The sequence below is a fragment of the Xenopus tropicalis genome, chromosome 3 (genome assembly GCF_000004195.4).
Source record: "Xenopus tropicalis strain Nigerian chromosome 3, UCB_Xtro_10.0, whole genome shotgun sequence".
In the NCBI taxonomy this organism is placed as follows: domain Eukaryota; kingdom Metazoa; phylum Chordata; class Amphibia; order Anura; family Pipidae; genus Xenopus; species Xenopus tropicalis.
The window spans coordinates 92,713,494-92,734,608 of NC_030679.2; the positions used below are offsets into that span (position 1 = coordinate 92,713,494).

Here is a 21,115-nt window from a genome sequence, read left to right on the forward strand (position 1 = left end):
CACTGATGCATAATGCACGATGGCAATTATGATCCGATATCGCCCACCTCAAGGCAAGCATATCAGGGAAAGCGGTTGCCAAATGAGTGGATCTTTCAGTGTATGGCCACCTTTACTGTTCACAATGGAAAGACTGTAAGAGCTAAACTACACAGGAAATATTGATCAGATTTTGGTCAGAGTTTTGCTTTCCACATTTCCAATAGAACTAAGCGAGAGCTATAGCAAGCGAACACAGTCGCTCTTCAGGCTCATTTGCTAAAAGGTACCCACTACGACATTAAACTTATCTCTTAATATATTTCTCAATCACAAGATTTCAGTGGCAGGGCCCCTCTTTGTCAACTGCAGTAAGTCTCAATGTACTGACAGCATTCAGTCACCCCCAACAAACAAGGGTGATGCAGGCAGTTGTAGTTTAAAGGCAATCCAGATATGCAGGTTATCCTACATCCAGAAATGATGTAAGATTAGCAGTGTTCAGCTGACAGCCATAAAAAAAACCCAACATTGTGGGTTGGCAGTTTTACAGTCAAAGGACAGAATGTAAATAGTATGTAATTTGAACTTTCCCCAAGAAAAGTTTCATCCCAGTGGGCTAGGGCTTATTGCTTCTCTACATGTTGAGAGCAGCAGGGTGGGCAGCCCTCAGTGAGATGACTGATACAGCACCAGATAACAGTAGATAATGAGCAAACTGACAAGCAGTTCAGTGACATGGTGTTAAAGGCTGAACCTTGTCCCATTATTAGATCTATAGCACCTTTGTTGTGTCCGACTGCAAACAGGTTCTGCATCTACCCTCCTGTCACATATTACAGTCCTATAATTGTGTGTTTATATCAATAAAATGGAAACAGGAAACCACTGGACAAGCATGCCTGCAATTTCACATCGGATCCAAACATAAAATAGTCACTGTACCGTGTAGCACATATTTGCTACCCTCTGCAGTATGAGCAGTCAGTATATGTGCAGGAATAGAGCGTGCACTTTGGTGTGACTAGCAATATAAATATAACATCTGAGATAAGCAGGGATGCTTTTGCCATGATGCACAAAAGCACTGTCTGCTTGAACGATTCTGCAACTCGACCATTTTAATGATCACAAAAATAATGAGGGGCATCATCAATAGCCAGAACTGCTCCTGTAGATAAGGCACACATAATATGGATCTTACTCCATGAATATACAGGTACAGTAGAGATTCATTTGTTAGTGTTGCTAATTTTCTTGTACTCTCACATGATATTGGTCAGAGAGACTGATGCTTTGAGTGGTCTCCCCCCAAGGAGTGATTCTGCTTTCAAAAATGGAATCATCATCCTCTCAGGTAAATAAGAGGAGTCTGTATAGGAATCCTGACAGTATGTTTCATTAAAGGGGTTGTTCACCTTTGAGTTAACTTTTAGTATGATGTAGAGAGTGATATTCTGATAAAATTTGTGATTGGTATTCATTTTTTAGTATTTGTGGTTTTTAATTATTTTACTATTTCAGCTGGTTGCTAGGGTCAAAATTACCTTAGAAACCAGGGACTTGCTAAGGTAGAGTTGCAGTGAGAGACTAAAATATGAATATGAGTGGGTCTGAACAGAAGTATAAGTAATAAAAAGAGACCCTTCCAATAAAATTGTAGCCTTTCAGAGTAATAGTTGTTTGGCTGCTGGGGTCCCCCCCCCCCCATTTGAAAGCTAGAAAGAGTCTGAAGAAGAAGGCAAATACTTTGAGAACTATACAAAATAAATAATGAAGACCAATTGAAAAGATGCATAGGTCTGACCATACTAAAAGTTAATTTAAAGGTAGACGACCCCTTTAAGTTAGTAGCAACTTGGCACATAAATGGTATGGGAAAGAGACAGCTGGCACTGAGAAATTGACCTTTCTTGGGGCCTGAGTGAACTCTCAGTTATAATTATGTTGATAAACCGTTTTCCAGTATGTAACATATGTAAATGTTTCCTTAATCATTTTCTTTACTACAGTTTAGTTCATGTAAATGTTTAATTGAGACAATAATAAGAATTTTTGTTCCATTACAATGCTCTTGTCAGTGCCTTGTCCTCTGCATGTTCTCTGGCATTAGAGTCAAGCTCCTTGGTTTCTCTGTCACTGTTACTGCTCAGCTGGGGGAGTTCATGTGTGTGAGGAAATGGGAATGTGCCAGGAAAACCACAATGGCAGGGGGCAAACGGTAAAGCAACGTAGGCAACGGTGAGAAGTCTATTACACAATCCCTGTAGCTGTGCTGTTCTGCATTCTCATGGCAAGCTTGGTCCAAACAAGGGCAAAGAAAAGTGTCATTTACATGTAAGGCAAAATCAAGCAACATAGAGCCATAAACAGGATTTTAGTAACCAAGCATTTCTCATCGCAACGTGGAATGCAGCTGGGCAGTGTATTGTTTGTGCTCAGCCAGGGTGTGTATATCGGTATTAGTACAGCTTTTTCAATGGAAATGTTCCAAATGTCCTTCTCTGTATATTTTATAGTAGCAATTATAATTAGGACATTAGGTCGACGATTAATAACATCTACTGTGAGTTTTCCCAAAACATTCTGTGCATGGACGGGCCCACCAGGAGGCACACAGGTTGCCTATGATACAAAATGGGTTGCACATAAAAATAAATTCAAGAAAACATTACTATGCAGGAGATTCAAAGAAATACAGCAGAATGGCAATGTCCATTTTAAGACATATATACTGTATGCCTTACACATGTAACAATGTGATCTGTGATCTTTTTTTTAGATGTCGGATAAAAATAATTACTTACAATATCTCAAGAATGTTTTAAGACGGAAAAATTCCAATAGCAGGTTGGTTTATGATGTTCTTCTTTGTGTGTTTGTTCTCCAAAGATTTATCTGTTGCTCAGTTCGTTACTCTCTCTACTGCCAATCATGTATTTCTGCTTTGTTTTGGCACTCTCATACTGTTGTGCCTAATAACTATTAGTAACTTGCAATATCCTTAGAGAGATCAAAATCATAAAGGTCCTTCAGTCCGATTTGGCAGCTTATCTGCCCCGTGTATGGGCACCCCTACCCTAAGGCTAGGCTACATTTTCAATTTCCATAGAGCACCTTACACATTTTCCAAAGTTTAGCCACAACTCTACACTTCTGAGTACTGTGCTAACAAATGTTACATTGTGTCACTTTCAGCATCTGTAACAGTTGTTTACCTGTATGAAACCTTTATATACCATCCTAATTATATGTCTTTTTTTTGTTTTTAACAGTAAAGAGTCTGGTGGTTTTGGGTCTCAAGTGTCACAAATAATCTGCTCCTATATCTACCCTCAAAATACAGGTACCATTCTGTGCCTTGCATATAAGCAGTGCACCAAAATTTGACTATGTAGCATGTACATCTTGTACTGTTTTGCCTTACGTAAATGTATGGTTCATTACCACTTTGGTTTGCATCTTGTACAAGAAAACATTTAGGGTGACAAAACAATAACAGAATAATAATGGGTTCAGAGGGCCCTGCTCACGAGAGCTTGCAATCCAGCCCCAAACTGGTAATCTTTCCAAATGCCAGAGGGGCTGCTATAAGATGCCATAGAAAGTCATTATTTAGTGGGCTGGTGGTGGGGGGGTTGGATTAGCCTCTGTGTACTTTAAATGCCAGGGCCTATTTTCTATCCCAGTCCTGACCTGGTGCAGTCTTAAGGGTTAGGGAACATTTGAAACAAAAATTATATATGAAATATAAACTGTATTTCTTTATCACCGATGTGTAGTAATAGCAGCTTAGTGATTTATCCAAGGAAACTTGTCTGCCACTGGAATAAAAACAAAACTACTGTAGATATACATATGACATGACCAAAACAAAAGACAGTAAAAGAGAAATTATAACTTTGCTATCTCTCCTCTATAAATTCCCCCTTGATTTTTTATTGTATTCTGTATTTTCAGGCTTCCACTTGTCACTAAGATCCATCCTTGCAGTAACGGCATCGATAGTGTCTGGATACCAGGTAATAGTACCGAGTCCAGTATGTGTTGGAGATTAGTTTAAGCAATAATGAAACCCTCCTTTAACAGGCAGTTTTGTCGCCTATAGTTAATGCCTTTCTTTTTCTCACCTCTTTAACAATACCAAAAATGATGAAGCCTATTTACTAGCAATGGGCTAATTTTAACTACTGTAGTTTCCCACGGCAACCAAAATTTTCCTTTCAGTATACTTCCTACAGTTTCCTGAACAAAGCTAATGACATGAATCGGTGCTAGTTAGTAAATGAGTCTTGCTGTCATTTGTGAAATAACCAGAGAAAAGTACCTGAAGAGGTTTCCAGGGAGCTATGTTTTCATAACTTCCCCTCTAGATTTTTCCGAGACCATTTAAATTCCTTTTAAAAAGAAAAAAAAATCTAATCTAATTTTCCTTAAAAGTTTATTATTTATTGTTTTTATAGAAATGTGCAAATGTATATCCCATCTGTGCTGCACCCAATGAGGCCAACATATTTTCAGTCATTTATGGATTTTTTTAACTTAGCCTCTTGCCATGCAGCCCAGTGTTTGCAAGTAAAAAGTGTAATTGATTAATTTCCCATTGTAGGTGAAACTGAAGGTGGGTCTTTGGTAGTAGTAGCATAGTCTTTGTGTCAGACACACTATATAGAGTCTGAAACACAAGGGTTTGCTCAACTTCTATGGTCAAATCCACACCGTGTCCCCACCCAATAACTCCATGACTATTGCCCTTTGATTTGTGGGCTTAGTCCCACAGCACTGCATAGGCAGAACTTATGGTACGTATCTTACTCACAGATCTATCCAGTCCTTTTGTATAAATGAAATATTGTCACAGTGTATATACATTGTAGCTAAATATGCAGGACAATAATAACAACAGATGTGTATAGCTCCATGCAGCAACTTTTCTGAACAAAATTACACCTGTAGGAAGCATCTTCTCTGAGCCCAACTGGGTGCCAAGATGCTCACTCCCATGAAGATGGTTATTACTTTACAGAAAACCAGAATTTTTGTATAGCTCTAGATCATGTGGATATATGTTTCTCAGTGTATGATAAAAGAGCTTTAAGAATGTAACTGCTACCAGTAGTGATGAGTGAATCTGTCCCATTTCATTTTGTGGGAAAAGTAGCAAAACGACAGGAAAATTTGCAAAATTGCGAATAATCTGTGAAACGCATTTGTCACGCACTTTTTTTTTTTTTTACGTGACTGCACCCAATTTGACGTGACCTCGACTTTTTTTGACTGGTGATTAATTTTTATGCAGTGAATTTTCACGCTGTGGGTAACCTCTATGCACACTATCGGCTTACAGGAGGCTTTATTTGGTAGTTAATCTTGTTTTATTCAACCAAAACTTGCCTCCAAGTCAGGAATGCAAAAATAACTACCTGGTTTGGGGGCACTGAGAGCAACATCCAAGGGGTTGGGGGGCAACATGTTCAGAAGAGGTTGAGAAGAGGTCAATACATTTAAATATATAGGCTTTCAGATTAATTAATAGAATTGCCCATCACAATATTTCCTGTCAGTAGTTTTTGGTCCATAAGATAACTGTCAAGAATTTAATCAGTGGTGCAAATATTAATAAAATCCGGGAACAAACCAAGGAAGAATGAGGAGAAAATAAGTTAAAGGAGTAATAAGTTAAAGCGGTGGTTGACATTGTAGCATTGTATAGACAGTAGTATTCTAATACAAATTGCAATTAGTTGTCCTTTTTATTTGTTACGTATTATTTACTTTTTATTCTACATGTCAGACTTGGGACTTAAACCACTTAATTACTCTAGCAACCAGACATTAGGGCCTGAATAGAATGGTAAGCAATAAGAAAATAAAAATAACAATAAAAGGGAATACACAAAGTCTCTGTTTATTGGTTGCCATGGTCAGTGACAAGGATGGGTGGAAGACAAGCACTAAAAAGCTGAAAACCTGTTTTATTTAACCTCCAGTGCATTTTGAAAGTTGTTTTCTTTTAAGAATAATGTTATAACCAGCATTTTTCCTTTGTGGTAGGTGGCTCTTGTGCTGCTTGTTGTGTTTCTTCCAACTGTGATGAAAATGCGGCAGGCCGTTGACGCAGATTTTCTCCTCATGTTGGCTGGCTTTGGTGTGACAGTTGATGAAGATAAGTCCAGAGCAGTGGCATATATTGCATATTATATCTGGGCAGTAGAAGGTGAGACTGGGAACTGAGTACCTTGGGTCCTTGGGATACTCCATTGAGAAGCCTATCCAAGACAGAGTATATGTCCCCTTTCTCTCCCACAGTATGTTACACTGCTGCACTGGTGCTGGCTTGCGCTCTTACTGTGACAATGCTCCTGAGATCCCTTGTTAAGCACAGGTAAAGTGGATTAGGAATATATTACTACAGATGTTTTCTGAATTCATTCACCTAATGGTGTTAAATAATTTATTATTTTTATTATTGGAAACAGTTATATTATGTACAGTGTGGTCTTTCATTAACATTGCTGCTGCTCATGAGGGGTGGGTGATACTGTCCGTGACTGGATGGAGAAGATGGAATAGCTGGCAGCTAGAAGTGAAAGGAGGATAGAGGGGCGGTACTATATTGACTCACACAGCATATTCTTATTTCTGTCATCTTCTTCTATTTGTATTGTCTCATTTTGTCTCCTATGCCGAATCTCTGCCTTGGCTCTTTCTGTAGGTGGGCTCTTCAGTCACTGTGTTCTGGACAAGCTTCCCTTGTGTTCCTGCAGTCGTGCAGTATCAGACCCACACCCATGGCACTCTCCAGCTGGATGAGCCACATCAGCTACCAGGTGGCAGTGACCTGTTTTGGTAATCTTACTGAATGATAGCCATTACATTGAACTATGAGTGTGGCCATAGTGCACAGCGCAACCGAGAGGTAGTCCGATTGCCCAGTGCTTTATACTGAAAGACACAAATGCTGGCCAGTGCTGTGTACAGAGAGAGAGAGAGAGAGCCATGTGCCCAATGCTGTTTATTAAAGAAACCTGTGCTGCTCAGTGCTGTATAACTACCATAAAAGAGCCACAGAGAGATAGTAATCTGCCTAGTGCTGTATAATGAGAGATTGCTGCTCAGTACTTTATATTGTCACTGTCCCAGTGCTATGAAACAAAAAGGCAGTGTTCCAGTTCAACACAGCACACATAGATCAGTGTGTAAAAATAAAATATTATCATGCACATTCTAACACATATGTAACTCTATGGAATTATATGTTTCATCCAGAACTTCTCCCCTACTGCATTATTTTATCTTTGGTGGCAGAGTTTTGGGCAGTCCCTTTGCCACCTAATCTGGAGCATCAAGCAGGAGGGTAAAGGAGGGACCCTCTTTCCATTTCATTTTGTTTATTATTCACAGGCCTGATTATCCAGCATGTTCTTCTTTTCCTTTGCAATTTGGTTGTTGCCTTCCTTATAATTATTCCCATCATCTATGGAAAGTTCCAGATCATTCTTCACATTCTAGAGAACACATGGTGAGTTACCCGGGTGGTGTATGCACAATATTGTTATGTGTCAGTCCCACAGATTTGTCAGTGAGGGTTAATAGAAAAAGAGCTATTCGCCCTATAGCAGTCATGCCTCAGATGCACTGGGGAAGGTAGAAATCAGCTTCAAGTTGTGACATTTTATTCTCAGTAGGGTGACAGACTAGGACTTAGTGACACAGACAGAACTTGCTTCAGGACACTGCCTCTGTCTTTCACTGACTCTGTTTTGCATGGGGATCCTGACCGTTAACACTGCAAAAGTCAAGTGCTTTTTACATATATCATGCCCTTATTCTTCTTTGTTCCTTAGGCCAATTTGGCTGCTTTTAGTCTTGGCGGCATTACTGCAGCATCTCTGCACTCATTTCTTATTCCTGGAGAGAAGCCTGGCACAAATCGATAACAGGTACCGATGCTTGTGTGAAAATCACTGGGATTTCTATTGACCTATATTGTACCTCTGCTAGTACGGTTAACCCAAGGCTCGCTGGGACACAAGCAATAAGCAGCAATTAATACAGAACTCCAGTTTTTCCTTACATTGCCAAGTCCTCCAGCATGTGAATGAAGCACAAATATGGCACATATAAGGGATTACCCAAACAGAGGCATTTTAGTTTCTCTCACTGTATAGAGGAAAATGGAGGTACCAGTTTCTGAAAATGTAAAGCCAGGCAAGCTTGTGAGGCCCATTTACACATTTGGTAAAGCTAAAGTGGACCCTTCATTTAACCTACATTAACTTTTAGTATGTTATACAGTAGAGAGTGCTATTCTGAAACAATTTGCAATTGGTCTTTTTTTATCATTTTGCTTTTTATGCAGTAACTCTCCAGTATGGAACTGTAGCAGCTGCAGTGTTGTTAAGAACCAAATTACCCTAGCAACCTTGCAGTGGTTTGACTGAGAAACTGCAATATGAATAGGAGTGGGTCTGTATAGAAAGATAAGTAATAAAAAGTAACAATAACATTGTAGCCGCAAAGAGCCATTGTTTTTGATTGCTGCTCTTAAAGGTTGGAAAGCATCAGAGAAGGAAAGTAAATGAGTCAAAAACGATAAATTAAAAATGAAGACCAGTTGAAAAGTTCATTCTACAACATACTAAAAGTTAACCATTCCTTTGAGCCCATTTAAAAGTATTAAATATTACATTATTTTGCACTGTTTATAAAGTTTACATGCAGGCCATCTGAATAATGGATTCCTCTGAAACTCTGTTGCAAATACTATATAATGCCCATTCAACGTGATTTCACTTTCACACTGGGCACCAGGTCTTGCTAGGAAACATATAAATTGGCAGATAATAATGTACATAATTACACAAACAAGCACTGATCCCTTTCTTTCTCTGGTTGGTCCCAGGAGAAGCCTCTTCCTGCTTACTTTCCTCCTGTTGCCTGTAAATGCCCTGAGGGGATTGCTGTTATCCCTTTTGCGTCTCCTGGTCTCTACAATATTTAATGTCACCCACTTCTGTCGCCTGGATGTGAGTCTCCTACAGCACAGTGTGCAGGGCTGGGACCCCGGTATGTGTAGAACCCCAAACACTTAATTCCTTTGTTCTCTGCTGAAAATCTTCAGCAACATATATATTAAAAAATGATCAGCGGTATAACTCTCTTCTGCCTGTACTGTTACAGTATTACATGTATTACAGTATTACCCAATTGCATGACCAAAGCTTTTCTATGAAAGTGGTACATTACCATTACACATACAGTATTACTATAGATAAGTGTTTATTGCTTCACTATTCTTTTCTTTATTAGACACATTGTGGTGCTATCATGTATGTATTCTAATTATCTTATTTACCAGCAATTTGTTTTTCTTGGGCATAACTTACCTTTATGGGTACTGTAGTGCACATAATATTTCCATATTAAGGGAAATACATAAATATCAAAAGAAACTAGCCAGGATATTAGTATGTTTTGCACTTATGTAAATCTGTTTTAGCATACCGGAATTATTGCCACTTTCTGATGCTGGAAGTCAATGAGTGTCACCCACTGGTGAGAGCATTTTGCCTGCTGCTAGGACCCTCAAAGGAAAAACAAGCAGACTTGGAGGAGGGTAAGTCAAGAGTTGGCACATGTGTTCTCCTGCCCTTATCTCTCCCGTTACCTCAAGAACAAATAAAAACAAGGGCCCAATACTGCTGGATATTTATTTATAATATATAAGTCTGGCTTCTAAAATTCCCAGGTTATTTAAATGTGTGACAGAGACTCTAGAATGATTTAGGATTCATGACTGTGATCCCCTGCTTATTTATTATTGGCAAATACTATGCAAAGCTAAGGGCCAATGTCAGGTATGGAGCTTTCTCCAGTCTGGTAGAGGAAATACCAATCCTGCCAGATAGTGTCTGTGCATTATGCTATTTATTTCAATGGCATCCACCGATTTCTGTGCACACAGGGTAAGTTTCAGCCCACAAATGCGAAATAATTCATTTTTTGGGTAGAAATCTGTAAATGCCCTTGAGGGTCATTCGTCTGAAGTGTGGATATTTTCTCTGTCTCAATTTTTTAATTTAAAAATTGAATTTCTTATCTCTGTCCTATACATATTTTCTTTGTTGTTTTTACTGTAGTGTGTTTGCTATCTGCTCAATGGAGTTGCCATATTTTATCTACGGACAATGGCACACAATGCGATTTCCAGTATTTTGCCATACATGCATATTTTTTTTTAAGCTTGGTAGGCAAGCTGGAATACTGGTGCTGTAGAATGACTATGAAAGGGCAGCTGCCGTTGGTGGCTTAAGAGACGTTGTAAAACTGTACTGGTCCTTTTTATTATTGCACACATGATCTTAGTGATGGGAGCCCAAGGTGCACTTCATACATTTTATAATAATAATATCCGGTGGGCCCGGCCAACCCAGACCCGATCCAAAGCATTGCCACTACCCAGCTGATCTCCCTCCTCCAATTGCGGCGAAGTTAAGGTATGCACGATTGGGATGTTGGGCAGTGAGTTGGCAGGGCCCCTGGAGTGGCAGTACCGGTGGGCCCCACACACCCCAGCCCAATGCTGGTATTAGGGGAATCATTGACTGCTCTTTGGAGCACTGGCATTGAACCTACAAAACAAAATGTGGAGAAGCTTTAAAAGGAAACCTATTGCTACAAAAGAAACAATAATTGAATCCACTCGACTGCAAGAAAAATGTCCCTCAATGGTTTGTCAGGTGCTGTACTGAAGAATATCCTGTATCACAATCACAAAGGGAAACCTGCGCTAGAAGCTGAAGCTTTTCATGAACGGGATAGTCACAGATTTTATAATAAAAGTCTAACTACCAAATGTTTATACACTGTATTGAAGCATCTCAAAAGAACTCATATGTGATCGTAGGCCAAGTCACACTAAATACATAATTAAAAACAATTTCCTCTCTTTTTTGTAGGTAATAAGTGCAAAAACATATTTATTTAGCGTATCAAAATATTTAGTAAAATATGAAATCATAAGGACTTAATGAACTATTGTAGTGCTTCATACATTTTCCTTGATGAATCCAAATGTGTTCAGTGAATTAACTGTATATATATTCATCAATATTATAGAAGTGATAGCTCTTGTAATGCCTTTCTACCAAGTCCTTCTGCAATACATTACCTTTCCATTTAGCTTCCTGTTGCTGTTTAAGGTTTATTTCACCTTCTTTTACCTGGTTTTGCTGCTTGATATTCCTTCACTGAAACATTACTATCAGTACACACATCAGTGTCTCATTAGACTTGGTCTAATTTGCTCAACAAAACCCTGCTGATACTATATTTTGTATTTCCAAGAACTAAAAATGATACATTACTTATGTGTAACTTTTTCTTCCCCTAGGAATTCAGTTGATGCCACCAGATGGAAAACCTCAAAAGGGAGGGCGATCCCACCTTGCCCGCATTCGATGGAGTTTGGCATATACCCTCATCCACAACCCATCTCTCCTATCCCACCGAGCAAGCATCTGTACCAATGGAGCAGCCACTAAGCGCCCCACGTAGCACTAGGCCTTTGCCCAGGCACTGCCCAGTAACATAGACTACCTCTCCCTCTGTCCCCTTCCCATAAACACCCCAGATACACAGTGTGGAAAACCATTGTGCTGTGAAGGGTGGGCCCTTTTATTTTTTTTTGCATTATAGAAAACTAATTTTCTCATAAAAAAAAAAATCATACCTGGCTTTACTGTCATGATATGCTCCCGATGCTTCTAGTTATTGCTTTTCTTCCCCTCTCTCATAACTTCTCCTTCCTCTTACAAAATATCTGTGTTGTTTTCTAATGTTTCTCCCATCTGTGTATACCTTCCTGGGTGTTTCTATCTGCTGTCCATTATGACCACATCACTGTGCACTGTTTCTCCAAGATTCTCCATGCTCCTTCAGCCTTGTTAGGGCACTACAATTCCTTACTTTTCTTAAGCCTCTTTTAAATTTCAAATCATTGTGAATTTTTTCATGTGAAGCTTTCAGGTTACAAAGTATAGCATGTAGCATGACATTACATCACTGATTACCATTAATCAATGGTAATCACTGAGTACCTTGTTATCTTATTTTTAGTGCCAAATATGTGCCAACAAGTGCACCATTAATACTGTTATCCAACAATACAAGAGTGTACCTGATGAACAATACATTTGTTTTACCCCTGAGTTTTCATTATTGGCCACTAGCACTAGTAGAAACTTCTGCCCTTCCTCCTGTAACCACCCCAACACCTCTGCATGGGTAAAAGATATTGAGATTTCCTTTGGTGCCCCTGATGTGTGGTTGGATACACGGCATAGGTAGATCATGTCCTGTTTATTATAATGGATTGAAATGGTCCCATTTGCAAATAAGTTATTAGCAGTCTCAGCCTTCTTATAGTCATTTAACCTTTGGAAATTTGTGTTTACTATCAATTTAGAAATTCCAGCCTCCTTGCAAAGCAAGTTGATCTTGCCCATAAAGGGTTCATCACCTTGAATTGCTGATGGTATTTTACAATGAGCACCAGGCACATGGTCTAAAGAGACACCCCTAAACTCTTTAGGAGCAGAACAAGCAATCTCTTTTCTTCTATCAATGGTAAGTTTGTTTTTTTCCAGCCAGTCTTTCAGCCACATTAGTTGACATGAGCAGTTGAATGGGTTGCTGTGAAGCTGAATATGAGACAGAGCAGATAAAGGTTGTAAAGTACCCTCTGCTATTGTTGAAAAATGGTTGTTGCTAAGCTGGAGAGACCTCAGCTCTTTAGTGTTGCTGAAAGTGCTTAATGGAAGGTTTACCAATTGATTATTATTGAGAATAAGGATCTGAAGCTTATGGAGGGTGGAGAGGTCACTCCAGGGAAAGTCCAGGAGATGGTTATGGCTGATGTCCAGATTCATCAGTTGCGTCAGATTCCAAAATGTGCCAAGGGCTATTGTGACTATTTGGTTATTGGCCAGCCAAAGAGAGGTGATGCCCAAGGTTTTGGCAAAGGAAGTAGTGTTAAGAGCTGAGATGTGGTTGACAGATAAGCTGAGCTGTGTAAGGTTGGAAGGCAGGTCTGTTGGTACAAACTTCAGCTCCTGGTAAGAGCAATCTGCAGAAGGACGTGAAGTAGTTGACACACACCGGCACCTTGCAGGGCAAGAACTTGTTGGTGCATGACAGACGCACCACACTATGACCAAAAACACTCGTGAGAGCCCCATTTTCTAGATGGACCTGAAATAGATGGTTGTACAACAGAGTTGACAGAGTAGCATAGAAATATACATTTTTTAAAGTCCAGTAACCACAAAGCCTTTATTTCTATGCACCGTTTCATTGGATAGTGGAATAAATAAAAGTTTAAATCGTTTAGACTCCCTAGCCCTGGGAAGATGAACACTATTGCAAACATATGGAGAAATGTATATCTTATAGGGCTCCTTTCTTATATGGTCATTTCTCCCTATTTTACACCCCAGTCACTGGGGAATGTTTAAGTTTTAATGACAAAGCTTACCATAGCAGAGCCACACCTAGGAACGGTGCAATGAATAGTGGCAATGCACCAAACTGAACATGGCCTAAACTAAAGTACAAAATGTGTAAAATGTCTGTGAGTAAACAGTCTGTCGGCATCACATGGAAAATATTTGTCCCCCTAACACAGACTGTGGTTAATTGCTGGCTGTTTAAACTGATTATTTGTGTTCCCCTGACATAAGTTGTTATTTTATGCATGAGTTACGCAGCTTCAAATCCTGCATAAATAATACAGATTAAAGTAAGGGACCAATCTCATGGGCCCCAAACACTTCAATTTACTCCAGTCATGCTAGAATTCAATTTTAGCCAAACAGCACAGAATTGACTGATATTGATTCATTTTGTGTTTGTGTATGGGGAGGGGTCACTTCTGAATCCAGTGTTGCTCTCTTATCTATAACAGGAAATTAAGCCATAACCCACATTGTTTGGCTCAAATCAATTACAGATTTGCAAGAGATGCAGAGGGTCATACTTACATGCAGTGTTAAATATGTGCAGTCTAGTATTAAACTTTTCATATCTTAACTAAAACCTTAACAGCTGAGCATGTGACGTGTTGTTATTCCTTGGTCCCCCAGGCAGAGATGCTCCTGTCATTTTCACTGTAGGAACCCACAAGGATTTGAACTCTGTGTGCGGGGTTTTAATACAGCATTTGGCTTCCAATAAGTTACAGTGTTGTGTTTATCTTCTAAGGAAAGTGTTATTGAGCTCCTCCAGACAACAAGTGTCCCCTTATTTCACCATTTAAGTGTTTAACTTAATCCTATTGGTTTTTCTTTCTGTTGCACATGGCAAGAAGCCCCTTTCCCTTTCTCAGCTGTTTGCCTGTGCATATTAGGGTTTGTGCAAGCCCTGTTCTCACGCACTTTACTTATATGAGACAGCCAAATCCTCTGTGTTTGGAAAGAGAAATGAAAACTCCCTTCGACCAGTGCAGGACTTTTCTCTGACCTGCTCTTCCCATCCGTCTCTCTGCATAATATTTCCTTTCCCTGCATTCCTGCTCCTCTACCCCTATCCTTCTGTAACTCTTTCCACACCACCCTTTTCTTTCCCTTTTCTCCTTTCTTCTTTTGATTAACCTGGCATTTCTAGCTCCCATTATTATTCAGTTTTGCCTCCCACCCTAATTCTCTTACCTTAATAGTCTCTCGTCTCCAGCACGAGAATAGAAAACGCAAACAAGCTCCTGCTCCTCCCCTTCCTCCTCACTGGCTGGGAAGAACCCAAAAAATAACATCATAACAAGCCAAGTTCTAATCTCTCATCTGGAATCCTTCTCTGCCTTTTATCATCGTTTCCTCATTTATTTTTAGTACTGATTTCACCAGTTAACCCAATAGGTAAATGGAGAAAATGAAAAATTAATTAAAATAATCTCCAGAACTGTACAGAATGTAGGCCCAAGTTTATTCTATTAAAGGGATATCGACATGAAATAAAACTGGGTGTATTTCTCTTATTCTTCACCCCCTCAGTGCTTACTCTAGTTTTCATGGGTTCAGTATTGCAATGGCATTGTCTCAGCAGCTTATGAACCCCTGTAATAATAGGCCCCCTGACAAATCTCTGTATCTGATTGGGGTTTGGTCAGATCTCTGTTGAGAAGACTTGGCATGAGTAACGTCGGATCCTGACCTGCCCTTCTCCCAACCAACACCCCCCTTTTTTACCTCTTTACTTACCATCCCCAATAAACACGAACACCAATTCTTGGGATAAAATGGCCGCAGAAAATTTATTAACCACAATCAAAGTTTTAATTTAAAACATAACATAAATAACAAATGTGAAACAAAACATCTCAAACATAACACAAATGTTTGTATAACAAACAAATCAACTTCTAAATAACCAAACACTGTAACAATCCAATAACTGCGCAGCGCAACTGGCGCTGCCAGCTGCCCTTCTAGCCCGGAACCAACTACCCAACAAAACTCACCTCCTAATCCGCTTTCTTACCCCTGAGGTTCCAAGCATGCCAGCCCCACTTAACTATAAAACTCCCCTCCTAACCCAACCCTTGTTTTACCCCAACTCAATCACCCCGCCCACAACACTCCGCTATCTCATCCTCTATAGGGAGGGAGGGTGGGCGTTTTACTCTGCTGACTAAAATGGATTGAGAAGCGGGAACGGTTTACCAGCATTTATACCCTTTATGAATCAACGAATCACCTGCAACTGGGAGTGGCTAAATCTGTCCAACGTATCTGTCATGCCCCTGCTTCCCTATGTTTCACTACGGGTCATTGAGCTACTGGAAAACCTCTGTTTTCAGGGACCACATTAAGCATAAGAGTAGTTTTCTCTTGCTGGGTCTACACAAGGCCCCTGTGTGATTCAATATTTAGTCCATTAATCAGCTTGATTTGGTCCCAAATCAGCCAAAGAGTGTCTCCGATTGTATATCGTCATGCCTACACAACATTCTGCCCACCGCGGCCATGAGGTATAAAACGGTGGTGGTCAAAACGGTTCCTGATCAAGTAGTGGCACTCACACACTTATTTCAGTGGCACAATGCAGGAAACACCCAGTAGACTAATCAATAACATGGATTTTAGCAGAGAAAATAGGACAAAGTGCTTAGTGCTTTAGGCGAAACTGCAATTTCAGGAAAAAATACAGCAACACAAACTAATGTGGAGCACAAGTTTGTGAATATTGTTACACATGGGTATTGCCAGTATAGTAATAATATAGCATAATATAATAAAACATGTTTAAACGTGTGTCCATCTGTTTTTTTCTGTCATATTTTTTATCCTGATAGCTATGTTTCTTACATTTCCATATATAAAAATAGGTTCCATTAGAAGAGGCACCATCAGGGGGGTACCCAAGAGATCTAAAGCTGTGGTTCATGAGCCACAACGTGAGTGAAGCATTTGGGGAGAGGGCAGAATGTGGGCCAAATATGGGCAGGGTTTTCCCATAATGGGGCAGAAAGGAAGGTCCATTTTGCAGGCCATAAAGGGCAGGGGGTGCAGTGAATGGGTGCAGGGGCCCTCCCTGACGCCTCCATCCCTTACCCTTGTCTCCTACTTTTACCGTTGGATGTTGGTGCAGGATCACTTGTGCTCATGCAGAAAATTCTGTTTTAAAAAGCAGATATTATCTGTTAAAGTAACTGGAGGCAGTGTTTTGCGAAAATGTAAATCGCCGGTGGGATGGCATACGCGGAGCCACGATTTCCCTGAAATCGCGAAAGTTGCCTTGAGAGGAAACTTCTGGGACTTTGGGGAAATCACGGCGCCGCGTATGCCATCCCACCGGTGATTTACATTTTCGACGGTGGGATGGCATTTTGGGGAGATTAGTCGCCCGCGACAACAGAGATTTGTCTCGGGCAACTAATCACCCTGTGTGCCAGAGCCCTAACCCGCTCAGCGCCCTCTCTTAGGAACTGAATTTGGCTATTGGCTCCTGGGCATGCTCAGTTCTTCTCAGCTCCGATTACTAATCACTCCCTCCAGTCTAGTACCCAATGACGAATGGCATTGCTGGTTACCATAGAAACTCTGCTTTAGCTGTCTGCTCCTCTCCTGAGCTCAGCTTAACTACTTCAGTGCTCAATCAAAGCAGAACTTTTTATCAAAGTAAGTTTTACCTGTGTAAGCCTGCATTCTTGATTGCAGGAACTTAACAGCGCACATCTGCTGTTTTCAGATGTTATCGTCACTGGTGATGTGTCAGAGGAAAAATGGCTGCCAGGTGAAAGCTGCCATTTGTTATTGTTACCAATTGCCACACCCCTGCTACCACCACAAGGCCCCATGGGAGTGTGACCAGGTGCAGTTCCACCCTGTGCACCCCTAATAATTATTCCAGAATAAATAAGTAAGAATAAATAGGAAAGCCCACCACTTCTTCTATGTCCCTAGCATTGCACTGGGCATACCAGCCATACCCAAGGCCTCTATAAATAATCGTGAGGCCCCATACTATTATGTTAACAGGGTCCTCCCCCCAAACAGCCCAAAGTATAAGCCAAATCTTCTCCTGAGTACCCTGGGTGGTAAGCCCTGCAAAACAATTAAAATAGAACCCCAATGAAAAGGACTACTCCTCCCACGGACCCACACTTGGACGCACCCCTAGTGCACCTGGCCACTCCTAATGATGACACCTGGCTATAATTCACCCAAAACCCCCCTTAAGCACTGTCCTTTTTTTCAAATCACACCTTTTCATCTTAAGCCATCCCTTCCCTTATGCCACAGATCCAATGACTGCAAGATCCTCTGTACCTCCCATGGTGCAGATCTAAGGGGCCTCTGCCACATTGCACACGGTGCCCTGTAATTACAGGGACAGAGCTCCCTGCAGCTGTGTGGATGGATATTTTAGGAATGCTCTCAGCATTCTATTTGGGAACAGGTACTATGCACCTATGGGCGTTACCTTCTAGCAATGTCTGTACTGCATTCTACTTTTTGTTTTGAATGGGGATGGAAATAGGGTTGCCACATTTTTCAAAGAAGCTTACCAGGTAGAATGTGCAGGGGATGGAAGTAGGGTTGCCATTTTTTACAAAAAAACTTACCAGGTAGCATGTGCAGGGGATGGATTGATGATGTGAGGGGCTCTTCTATTTTTTTTTTTACTTTTTAGATTTTGTTTTACTGGCTAGGCTGATGAAATACCAGTCGGTGTCATGGTCAGTAGGACCAAGCAGGTGAGCCCAAAGTCTAAAGAAGAGCAAAAACATACTAAAGATGAATTTTAAATTCAGTTTCCCTTTTGGGACACAAATGTTTTGACTGCTGGTACAATTGGGTGGAAGAAGCAGAGCTCAAAATGCTCCTATCTGCTTGCAATAATGATATGTGGGAAATGTGCTGCCTTACAATACATTCTCAGAACAGAGGTCAACCTGTCATTGCCATGTGTTCTTTAGCCAGACAGTTCCGTATATATCACTATGAGGTAGAAGAATTTGGCCATTGATGTTTTGCTAGATTAAACTGGCTGCCAAAATGCTCTGTTTTTTTCTGAAAGATTGAACACACAAAAGCAAACACTTATCCCTTCTATTTTATCCCATTAGGCAGTGTTTCTCAAATTGTGGGGCTAGCATCACTTGGAAGAATGGTTTCAGATACTTTGGAGGTCAGAGCTTTGCTTGACTTTAGATTCTATACTAGAATAAGAGTTTTCATTTTTGCATGCCCCAGGCAAGGATGCATGGACAGTTTCAAGCTTTCCTTGTGTGACATTAGCCTTAGAACATCTGCCTTGGGCATCACTTATATGTTTCAGGGTTGGAAAGAATTCACATAATTGCAGTGGATTAAACATTTTAAAAAGGAAGTATCTAATTCAGATAGCCCAATAATCTAATTTAAAGGTGCAAATAAGCAGTATTGACAACATTGCCATCCAAGAGATGTCTTTATTAGAGCTGGTTTGACTCCCTGCCTCCTCATTCCAAATCCCCCTGCACCTCCCCTTCCCCAGCTGTCAGAATGAGGTCAGATAGTAATCACACCTCTGATAAAAGCTTTTTCTAGTACCACAGCCTGGGGGATCTGCCAGAGAGTTGGTGGCGCTGGGAGGGAGAAAGTGAGATGTGTGCAGTGACATGGAGCCAGAACATGGTTACACATCACAAGGACTGGAACACTCAAAGGGAGGGAAAGTCAGCCATTCAATGCAAAATCTACAGTGTAAATGTACTGGGGAGTTGTGTGTTCCTGAATCAAGGTATCAGTCAAATTATTTCTACCCCAGGTGAAGGCACAATGGCCAATGGCCAAACATATGAGGCATGAATACTTTGGGGATCATTTATACGGTTATATGCTCTCTCTATATGCCACACTGTTGCCTAAACTTGTCTAGTTTATCCCACACCCCTCAGTTTATCACCATCTTTCCTGAAGATTATTTATAAAGAGCAGAGTCCAAACAGTAGATCTCTTCACACAGAACCCTGTAATTGTACGCAAACCACAGTGGCTAGTGTGTTATTTACAAAACTAGATGGGCAGAGAGAGCAGCAGCGTTCCAGGATGCGTGGCTTTGCCCCTCGATTAATTAGGTCCAATGTATTCTTCTTTTGTTTTCAAACGCCTGTAAAAGATTGTTGTTCCAAATAATTAATACATGCACATCAGCGATTTACTTTCATGTCAGATAGGCAGTCTGTTATAATTTTACCTTGCCAGCAGCAATATTTTTTCTAGTGGCGCAGGGACTTAATCTATGCTAGTTATTCTCTTTGAGAGCTACACAGAGAGAGAGGAAAGTGGAAAGCCGGGGTGTTTCAGCCATTAGGCAATGTGAGAAGCTTGCCTTGGGCAGCACTTTACCAGGGGCAGTAAATAGCCACCCATGGTTACTTTAATAGCCAAAGTTCTGTGGGAGTTATAACTGGAGATTTGGCTTTTTTAATGTAGTGAACTTAATTGTCTTATCTAACAAACTGCTTGTCCAGTCTGAGCACAAGAGAGTCTGGTGGCATTGGGTCTGCCTCATTATGTGACAGGACCAGGTGCCTAGATGTGGCCCTGCTAGAAAGGAGGCGAAGGCCACCATAAAAGTATCCATACAATGTCTGTGCAGGGGGTGGACATCTCAGCACAAGTGTTTATAAGAACCAGAAAGGTGAGGGTTGTCAGGGTATACTGACATGCAATTGCCTGTGTGCGTGTGAGAGCAATATTCCTACTGCCGAGATTGGGAACTGGCAGCTGCAACAGAAAACAATAAGTCTGCACCAATTCATGTCACATTCTCAGCATCCATCAGAGACAGGAGCAGGAGGAGGAGTAGGAGGGAGGGAGACAGAGAACAGAAGGAGAAAGTAAAGAGAGAGTGATAGAGTGAAAAACAAAGAATACACACAATGGAGTCATAGGGAGAGGTAGAAGGCAAATAACTGCCCATAATGGATGCTAAACAGGTACAGGGTACAGGGCAGAACCTGCAAACTTATGTCCCTCAGGTTGTAAACCAATAAGATGGTTATGTAATAAAAAGTAACGTTTGCCAAGGTGCAGTAACCCATAGCAACCAATAAGATGCTTGTGACCAGTAAATACTACCTCCTGATTCGTTGCTGCGGATGACCAAACCTGTAGCAAACTTTTCGCCTTTGCAAGAATATGATGGAATGATGATCACAGGAAAGAGTGTAACTGAGAAGTCTGTATGGACAGTTCAGTGGCAGAAGCCAATCAGATGAAAGTGAAGCAGTAGGCCATGGCATGCAACTCACTCATTCTACAGGGATGGGATCCCTTATCTGGAAACCCGTTATCCAGAAAGCTCCAAATTACGGAAAGCCTGTCTCCCATAGACTCCATTTTAATCAAATAATTCAGAATTGTAAAACTAATTTCCTTTTTCTTTGTAATAATAAAACAGAACCTTGTAATTGATTTCAACTAAGATGTAAATAATCTTTATTGGATGCAAAACAATCCTATTGGGTTTAATTAATGTTTTATTGATTTTTTAGTAAGCTTAAGGTATGAAGATGCAAATTACGGAAATTACCCCTTATCCGGAATACCCTTGGTCCCGAGCAATCTGGATAATGGGTCCTATACCTGTA

The 21,115-nt window shown here is 40.6% G+C and overlaps 2 protein-coding genes across 4 annotated transcripts in view; one reads left to right on the top strand and one right to left on the bottom strand.

The window, feature by feature from the left end:
• Nucleotides 1-14,992, top strand: part of stra6 (signaling receptor and transporter of retinol STRA6) — a 32,033-nt gene extending 17,041 nt beyond the window's left edge. For all 3 annotated transcript variants that reach the window (XM_004915962.4, XM_018092394.2, XM_002934548.5), the window contains exons 8-18: nucleotides 2,762-2,829; nucleotides 3,255-3,325; nucleotides 3,940-4,001; nucleotides 6,034-6,196; nucleotides 6,289-6,364; nucleotides 6,695-6,828; nucleotides 7,384-7,501; nucleotides 7,827-7,922; nucleotides 8,885-9,048; nucleotides 9,482-9,598; nucleotides 11,375-14,992. In XM_004915962.4, coding sequence (XP_004916019.1) covers nucleotides 2,762-2,829; nucleotides 3,255-3,325; nucleotides 3,940-4,001; nucleotides 6,034-6,196; nucleotides 6,289-6,364; nucleotides 6,695-6,828; nucleotides 7,384-7,501; nucleotides 7,827-7,922; nucleotides 8,885-9,048; nucleotides 9,482-9,598; nucleotides 11,375-11,538 — 1,233 coding nt within the window. In that variant the 3' untranslated portion in view covers nucleotides 11,539-14,992. The remainder of the gene's footprint in view (nucleotides 1-2,761; nucleotides 2,830-3,254; nucleotides 3,326-3,939; nucleotides 4,002-6,033; nucleotides 6,197-6,288; nucleotides 6,365-6,694; nucleotides 6,829-7,383; nucleotides 7,502-7,826; nucleotides 7,923-8,884; nucleotides 9,049-9,481; nucleotides 9,599-11,374) is intronic.
• On the bottom strand, nucleotides 12,073-14,978 carry LOC116409761 (immunoglobulin superfamily containing leucine-rich repeat protein 2-like). Its single transcript, XM_031899133.1, has 2 exons — nucleotides 14,688-14,978; nucleotides 12,073-13,233 (listed from the first exon to the last, which is right to left on the bottom strand). The coding sequence occupies exon 2, from the start codon at nucleotides 13,218-13,220 to the stop codon at nucleotides 12,096-12,098; it is 1,125 nt and encodes a 374-aa protein (XP_031754993.1). The 5' UTR covers nucleotides 13,221-13,233; nucleotides 14,688-14,978; the 3' UTR covers nucleotides 12,073-12,095.
• Nucleotides 14,993-21,115: the final 6,123 nt, after the last annotated feature.

Bases quoted from the DNA above. Each gene is read 5' to 3' on its own strand.
- LOC116409761 (XM_031899133.1), bottom strand. From the start codon at position 13,220: ATGGGGCTCTCACGAGTGTTTTTGGTCATAGTGTGGTGCGTCTGTCAT.